The following is an 8,983-nucleotide window of genomic DNA, read 5'->3' on the forward strand; positions in this document are numbered from 1 at the left end:
AACTTCATGTCCAAATGTTTGTTCGCGATGTTTAGGTTTTTTTAGTTTTTCGTGTACCTCTACAGTCCCTTCTAATTGAGTTAAAGGGTTGAAAATTCGCATATGAACTAAGTTGGTGTAAGGGAAGTGCCTTTAAAGGGTAAACATTTTTTCTACACCCTCGCTATTTTTTGTAGCTTTAAAGATTTTTCTGCACTCCAGAGCATCTTCATATCGAGTCAGAGGGTTGAAATACGGATGTGAATGTAAGACCTTTATAGGTCTTTTCTTTTTTCTACAACTAATTAATAACCACATTTGTAAATTTGTCATGAAAAAGAATTATTCGTATATAGACGGTTATATTAATATATTATCAGCCCATCACAATCCCTTGTTCAAATTAAGACACCTAGTAAGGCAAATATTCAGTATATGAAGAAAATTCCACCAAAATGTAAGGCCGCGTATTCACTTGAGACACACTCTAAATGAGAGTGTATAAGGAGTGGTTCAGAGGGAAAAGTATTTTAGGTCAAACGGTATGCTCATGTAAATGACTGGGCCTTACAAGATCCTATGAATCAGGCACTAAATGGCGAGGACACAAAACTGTGCCGACTAGAGGATGCCAAGACTTGTAACCAAGTTGAAGTGCCATTATGTAAAAATAAAATAGCAATTGGAATTTAGCCATGTATGGGTTTATTATTAAAACGGTATTAACATTCGACAAGCAAATGCCTTTCATTACTATGTAACTCAATTTATTAATTAAAATATGAATACATACATTGAATGCAGAAATATCTTGCAGTTGTGTAATATAGTTTGCATAAACTATTTTTTTTTCGGCCAAGACTCCTATTGAAATCCTATACTGCCTAACTTGGGTTAGGGTCAAAGTTTTTCATTTTGTACGACCACCACCCAATGAAAGAAGTCAACACCCCAGGCCGGATTTGAACCGGCACCACCAATAGATGTCTAATTGTTAAGCCTAACTTTTTTTTTGTATGTTTGGGTGGAATGAAAAAAAGTTTGTTGTAAGTTGGAAAGTTTAGGCTCAGGCTGAAAGCAAATCTGGCCGACCAGAAGAGAAATAAAAAAAAACCTAATGTGGAAACATTGACTAAAAGATTGTTTATAAATAGAGGCACTCAATGGTAAATGAAAACTTTTGCCGTGTTAAAATGTTTTTGAATTACAATGCTTTGCCTTTAAGCAACAGTCATTTACCATAATTTTATAAAAAAAAACACAAATTTCCTAAAAAAATCTGTGGAATCAGCCTAAGGAGTTCGTTGATTCCAAAAACTTCACTGTAAATGTTAGATATAATGTTTTATGACAGAGCGCCTTTATTTGTTTACATATATATTATATGTCTATTTTCTTAGTATGTTTACAATGCAATCTTACGTTTTACAGCCTTGCTAAAGCCTAAATTGACGGAACGTTAATTCACTATTTACTACTGCTAGAAAGGTTTAAGTATTTCTTCTGAATTCTTCGTAATCTCTGCAATTTTACAATACATAATGACATGAAAAAATTGCGGTACAATTAATCAATACGGTTGTCAAATTGTTTTCAATTTAAACATAAATGATAAGTATGTTTGGGGGGTATTAAGTGATGAATCGCCCCCTTCCGGAATGATAAGATAAACTACTAAATCAGTAAAGAAGAGGTACTGCATCCATTCGGAAAATTGGGTCCCATAAAATTCCATTCTAGTGGAACAAGGGCCTTTGTATAATTTTCCAGATTGTGGTTGAATTAAATATGTTGTTGAGCATAAATATTTAAAAAGGTTTCCCCATACTACTGCATCCTAACACCCAGAAGTGGAACTAACAGGGCATTTATTTCTAGCCAGTGTCCTCTTGTCTCGTTTGAGATATGATGGACCTGCTTCAATTTGTCGTAGTTTAGAATCTGTTTCAGTTTATTTTAAGTATATTAATGTCTAAGGGTGTTTATTATGCGTAACGGTCGGTTAGTTTGTAAGCAGTGTCCCATTTGTCTGTGTTGAAAAGATGACTGAAGTGTTATTGTGTCAGCCATATTTTACGATTTATATCACTTTAAAATGATTACATTGTTTGTTTTATTTAACGGTGGGTACTAATGGTCTGAGTAAATAAGTATGTTTACCTGCGGTTCCTTTCTGATCTTTGTAACTGGATTTATTTCAACTAACGGTCACCCAATTGACCCTAAAGGTGAGTAAGGAAAGGCTTATTATATTTGACACTTTTTTTAATCTTTTTTTTTATGGTATCATAATAGATTCGTAGATACTATCAATCTAATTGACACTTTTGTAATTCTTTTTGGTTGTATGATTATTTAAATAGGACCAAGATTAGTAAATAACCTTTAGATAACTATAAATCTGTGAAGATTCTCCTTTATTTAATCACAAAATGATTTTCAATATTTCTTTTTAGTTAGTTATACTAATTAAGCTATTTTTATCTCATTGACATACTTGAGAATGAATTTATGATAAGAACCCCACTTGAAATATATTTTTATTCTAGAGGTTCCTTATTTATATTTGTAATCATTACTATTGTTTCTGTACTTTGAGCTTCGTTCAAAATTGAAATTATAACTATATTGGTTCAAATGAGTATTGATGACATTTACTCATTTTTAGTTCTAGTAATATTTTGCTACTGTTGTTTTTCATAGGTTTTATTAAAACAAAACTATCATTGCATGTTTATTATATTGGTACTCACTGCTTGATTTTTTATATTGATATATTAAATGATTGAAATATATTTTTAGTTTTACTAAACAATATTTCCTTTTTTTTTTTTTTTAATATTGTTTCTCATTAATATGCCTAAACGATTAGGTAAAGATTTTTTGTTTTCTAATATCCCATGTAATCCTAATGATAATTTTAAAACTACAATTTGATTTTCAAATTATTTCATTGCAGCTATAATTCCATCAAGTGTGTTTGTATTTAAATTTATCTTCCTTAATCATTTCCATATTTGACACAGAATGTTTAAGATATTATATCAAAAAGTAGTTTCCAATGTTATTTTATTTAAAAGATATATTATCATAACATCCTGGTATTATCTATATTAGTGGGTGGGTGACTCATGCCTTTCTCTGAAGTTGATTTTATTCAAGTGTTTTATTGTTTTTTTTTCCCTTCTATTATAGGTTAGGTATTTTCACCATTCATTTTCTTGAGTGCTTTAATTTTACATTAATTTTCTAATTGTTGCCAGTGTGTGTTTTTAAGTTTTTTTGATGTTTTGGATTTACTCCTATCATGTTCTTACTTTCATTATTAATTCTAATTAGTATGTAATTATTGAATAATTTCATGAGATCTAGCTAAAAGCTTTAATTTTAAAGAAAAAAAATATTTTTAAGTTGTTATTTCTGGAGAATGAAAATAACATATATTATTGTAATAAAATCAAGTATAAATAATCGTTGTTGTTAAAAATAATATGTGATGTGTAGTTTATCTTCAATTCATTTTGAATTGATAGTAAAAAAAAAATTAACAAGTTTTCATAAGATTTATATATAATTCTTTACAGTTGTTCTAGCAGTGAGTAATGGGTTCGGAATTACGATTATCGGAGCAGCTTTGCTTATTACCACTGTTATTGCACTTATTGCCTGCACCTGCTGCAAACAACGTAGAGATGGCTTCAAGGTAAATGTTTAATTTTTTTAAATAATATAACAACACCTTGCCATTTATTTTTTTTTTATATATTATCACTGTTTCACTTTTAATATGTTTAAGCATTGTAGTATTTTAAGTATGGCTTTAATATTATTTTCATGAAAAGACATTCCGAAACAATCATTTACAATCTAATTATTTGCAGATTAGAGTTTTTTTTTTTGTAAGTTTACAGAACACAAAATGGATATTATGCAAGCTGACAGATTATTATATTTCTTAAGGTTTAAGATTCTATTTTATTATACCTATCCCATATTTTAAATATTTTTAATGAAAAAATGATTACTTTGATTACTGCTTTGAAAACAATAATGGCTCTCAAGTAAAATTAAAGAAAGTTTATATTTTCACTTGAAGTATTTATAAATACACATTATAATTATATACTGATATAAAGTAGTGATTTAATTTATACTTGACTGTTTTATGTTTCTTTGATGGATCTAATAAACATCATTGATTTATTAATTAAATGTTAAGTATAATACCTGTGTATGGATATAAATCAAAGTTTTTTATTCTGTTTATTTAATTTAATGTATATCTAAGGAGAAAGTCAAGGTGTCATAACCGAGTATTGGTATACAATTATAATATTTGATCTTTAAATTAGGAGGTTAGCGTTATTGTAATGAAAATTTCATACGGTCCTATGATTATTCTATTACTATTACTTTTTTTTTTAAACATTGGGTTAGTTTTATATCTTTTCTTTGTTTTCGATAATGAAAATAAGTGGTCTTTAACTACATTTAATGATTTCTTTTTAACTTTGAAAATATTTGTTTGTCTGTTGTCTTTAGTTTTATAATTAGTATTTTTGGTATTGGTCAGAAAAAGTGAAAAGTGATAAATATTTTATCTGAATGTTATCTCTTGTTTTTAGACCCTTTAGTTATGCCATTTTTGACATTGTATTTTTTAAAGTTAAATTATACTTATACAAAAGAACTCAATTTAGCACTCTTCATTCATCTCATTTAAGCTGTGGGTATTTACACGTCCACTTGTTTGTCCATGTCTCAGAATTGCGGTTCATAATTGCATCTTCTTGTAGTAAGCACTACATATAGAAAAAAATGGTGGAAAGCCTGTTTTAAACAATATAGTTTGCAACTAATAAACATTTAATGGAGGTCAATAGTGCTTCTTATTTTTGAGTTTTGATGTTTAGTTATTATGATATATTTTGATAATGACTGTAAAGTCTTTAAAAAAAAAATTTTTTTTTTGTCAATAATATGTTTCAATTTTATTTTTAAGCCAAATGTGGAGGAAGTTGTTTATAAAGAGGTAAGGTTGAGTGGCATGATTAGATCTGTATTGAAACGTGTTTCATAGATTTTTTAAAAATAATTATTTCTATCAGGCAGCATTTTCTATTGATACTCCTTGCTCACTAAGCTCAGAGTTGACAGCAGTAATAACAATACTACCAAAAATTTTCATGTATTTTTTAAAATGTATATTGAATATTTATAATATATGTATGTTTATTTAGATTCATTATTAAAACTGAAAATGAACTATACAGTACAATTTATGGAAAAATTATACTTTGACTTGCAAGTTTGACAATTTGATAGCTTAGGTCTTTTCTTGATTGCCTTAAAGAAATTATGTTCAATTCTTGAAGTCAACATCAAGGTACTTGGAAGTATTTTATTTATATATTCTAGATGAGATTTCCGTTGTAATGATGTATAAGATTTTAATTAGTTATATAAAATGTGGAAGACTTGAATTTAATACATTTGTTGATTTAAATATTATGGGATATTTTCAGAAAATTAAGAAATTTTTTCTTTGATTAATATTTTTATAATAATATTTTTCCTAATTAGTACCTCGTTTAATTTTTCTAAACTTCAATTTATGGTAGTTTTTAGAAACTAAAAATCTTTAAATTTAATTTATCTCAGATTTACATGTTACTAATTCAACACCGCCATGAACTCATGTTTTTTATTATTATACAAATAATTTGAAGTGTATATTATTGGTAAAGCAATATTTCTTTGATAATTACAAGTACTTATTGAATTAATCTTTAAATAATTTTTTAACTAATAAGTAAATATTGGTGTTAACATTCATTTGATTAAAGATAAAATTCAAATCCTTTAAAATTCTTGCTACTTAGAAATGTTATTAATCGAACAATAGATAATGGAATTTTTACTGTTTTGTAAAGTTCATATAAATAATTCAGGACTTAATTAGCGATTCGCCTGCTCACACACTTCACTCCTCTGTTGTAGTTACATTATTATTTTAGGACAAGTAAATATTTACGTAGGTAGGTCACCTATTCTACTCCATTTTAGACAGCCATTTCATGCCCGGAATATTGGCTAATGCCATACTAAATACTAAAGGCTCGATCCAAAACAACAACAGTTTGGATAGGTATGACCGAGCAACTACAAGGCCATAGATTAATGTAGGTAAAGATGCGGCGTTTTTTTGTAACCTTGTCCAAGTCCCCTTCTTCTCAAGAGATCACGAGTGGAGTCATTATCTTAGGTTCCTATTTGTTAAAGAGTTGTTTAAATTTAAGCGGAAATAATTTTATTTATTAAGAATATGGGATAATGCTTCCGTTCATCTTACTTGAACTTAAAGATTTAATGTGGACTTATAAACTAATTACAAGTTGGTAATGCACTTAACTGGTTGCTGCAGTGGATATTAGAGGGGGTAATCCTCCTATTAAACAGAAGAAAAAAAATATATAGTCTAAGTGGTAGATGAGGTAATAAATAGAGCCATGTTATTGATCAATGAATGTGATTAATATCTATCTCATTTCATTGTTAAGCTTTTCTCCATAAATCTATGGGATCATTTTTAACTTGAATCTCTTATTACATATGAAGGCTCTAACTCAGGGGTTGGAAAATGGTGGTTAGGAATCAGCTGTGAGGCCTGATAATGGTTTTTGGTCAAAAATATTCATTATGAAACAAGATTTTTTCCCTCTCCTTGACTGAAGATTAGTCTAGCATTTTCCGAATGGATTTTTACGTCAATTTGGATGGGCAGTGTAAAAACAATACTCGATTATTTTTAGATTAATTTTCTCTGTGAAACCATGAACTCTGTGAAATAACAAATAATGCCATGTTTAAGGTAAAATAGATTGACAAATATTTCTTCAGTACTACAGGAAATAAAACAGCTTTATTCAAGAAATACAATGTAAATACAAAATATAGGGAAATTGGCTGAAAATTTTTCAGGGAAGAATGCAAAATAAAAGTAGTAAAGTATCTGTGAAGGTTGAATAATTAGCTAATTTAATTTGAAAAGCATGCAACTGTCATGATTGCTTATGACTTTACTAAACACAACAAGCCACTTCTGGATAGCGAATTTTGATCTATGGATGGTATGATGAACTTGAAGATCAGTAAGAATAAATATAAATGCTTTTTAGCAGATACTAACTTGAAGGCTGTGGTGAGAATCTTATTCTTGCTTTAAAAAAAATGTTGGAAAGTGAGATTGAGTATATTTTTCTCATTTAGTAGATTCTAACATTACAATTTCTTGCAGTTATATGTAATATGAAATAACTACAATGAATAAATTGTGTAAAACTGCCCCTATTTAATTTGGTATTGGTATTTGGTGGGGGAACAAGTCCAGCAAGTGAGCCATTTGGTCCTTTTTGCCAATCCCTGGCGGCTACCTGAGTTGTTGCCGCGTATTAACCAAGGTGGGAGTGTCAAAATTCATTTTTCAGGACCATCGAAAGTTAAATATTAATTGCCCCAAGTGGGGATCGAACCCACAATGTTCTGGATCGAACCCACAATGTTCTGAACCGAACCCACAAAGTTCTGAACCGAATGCACTGGGACCTGCACCCCAACCCGCACAGCCAGGACGTCCCTCACTGTTAAATTTAATTTATAATTCTTGGATTTTATAATGTATAACCTTTTTGAAATGTAAAGTGAACTTATGAATGTGAAGATTTTAAACGGTGTGGTTATAATTTTCCTTTCACAATCATTCTCTAGCTACCTCTGCTTTTCCAGAGTGTTTAAGAAAAAACATGAAAAACAGCCACCTGCATCTAAAGTAAAAAAACATGGCTAAATTAATGGAGTTAGAACTCAGCTACTTTACATCACTGAGAGATAATGTAATAATTAAATTACTTGTCATAGCTATGGTGAATATTGGATAAAGATCAATTAATGAAAGTATATACATCTGATGATTAGATCGATATTTACTTTTAAGAAGTTTAGTACGATAGAGACTAGATGGTTGCGACAGGTTCAGATAAAGCTGGATGGCAACGACTATCATTTTTCATAGAGATAACTCATTTCTCAGGGAATAAGTTATCTCTTTGAAAAATGGTTATAAAACAATTAAAAGACAATTTGAAGATTACATAACTTAATTTTTAATGAAAAATGAGAATATTTGTTATTGTATCAGGAAGTAGTGAATTATAGCCGTTAAAAATGAAGATGACAAGAAGTTTCTGGCATCTAATATTGATTCAAAGGCTGGAAACTATAAAACCAATTGGTTATTTGTTGAATTAGCATGATCATAACATGCGAAATCTCAATTATCGATTAGGAACATTTGGTATTAAAAATAAGATAAATGAAGTATTAAAATAAGAAAATCAGAGTTGAGTATTAGTTGGTTGGCAATTTATCCAGCTAATAAAAAAGTTTCAAGATTTTTAAATCAGAATTAATAGTCATGAATAAAAGTTCATACATCAAGATTAAAATTTTATCAGATTAAAAAACAAATAAAAAATCTGAATAATTTTTTTAGGCATTGAATTTTGATCAAAATTTTAATTGTATATAAAATTAATTGAATAAAAATTCAAGTATTAATTTGAATAAAATTGACTTTTTTTTTTAATATTGATATTTCTCTTTAATTAAAACTAAGTGGTGAAGAACTATAAATTATGATTTTACAGTAAAAGCTTTTACGTAATTATAATAGTGTCATTTTGGAATAAAAGTTGAGAAAAAGGACTTTTCTTATTAGAATAAACAGCAATGTAGTATTAGAAACTTTTAGGTCATATGTGAATAGAAAAATAAATTATTAACGAATAGCACTTATTTATTATAGATTTTAACAGTACTTTAAAATATAAGTTTTATTGTAAATTTTGGATGTTTTCGGTGACTACAACTAAACTATTAATCATGAATAAAGACTAAATTTTTAGTCATTAGTAATTTGAATTGACTACAAAAAAGTTATAATTTA

The 8,983-nt window shown here is 28.5% G+C and overlaps 1 protein-coding gene across 4 annotated transcripts in view; it reads left to right on the plus strand.

Moving 5' to 3' along the window:
* The first annotated feature begins 1,819 nt into the window (after positions 1–1,819).
* The window catches only part of LOC106678050 (uncharacterized), a 38,201-nt gene continuing 31,037 nt past the window's right edge, over positions 1,820–8,983 (plus strand). For 2 of the 4 annotated variants that reach the window (XM_014416344.3, XM_014416366.3), the window contains exons 1-3: positions 1,820–2,207; positions 3,564–3,682; positions 4,982–5,011. In XM_014416344.3, the coding sequence (XP_014271830.1) occupies positions 2,132–2,207; positions 3,564–3,682; positions 4,982–5,011 (225 nt within the window). In that variant the 5' untranslated portion in view covers positions 1,820–2,131. Of the gene's footprint in view, positions 2,208–3,177; positions 3,318–3,563; positions 3,683–4,981; positions 5,012–8,983 lie in introns of those variants that run through there. The other 2 variants (XM_067048595.1, XM_014416351.3) reach the window with 2 other exon arrangements.

The sequence above is a fragment of the Halyomorpha halys genome, unplaced genomic scaffold (genome assembly GCF_000696795.3).
Source record: "Halyomorpha halys isolate HHAL.00 unplaced genomic scaffold, Hhal_1.1 Scaffold9.1, whole genome shotgun sequence".
In the NCBI taxonomy this organism is placed as follows: domain Eukaryota; kingdom Metazoa; phylum Arthropoda; class Insecta; order Hemiptera; family Pentatomidae; genus Halyomorpha; species Halyomorpha halys.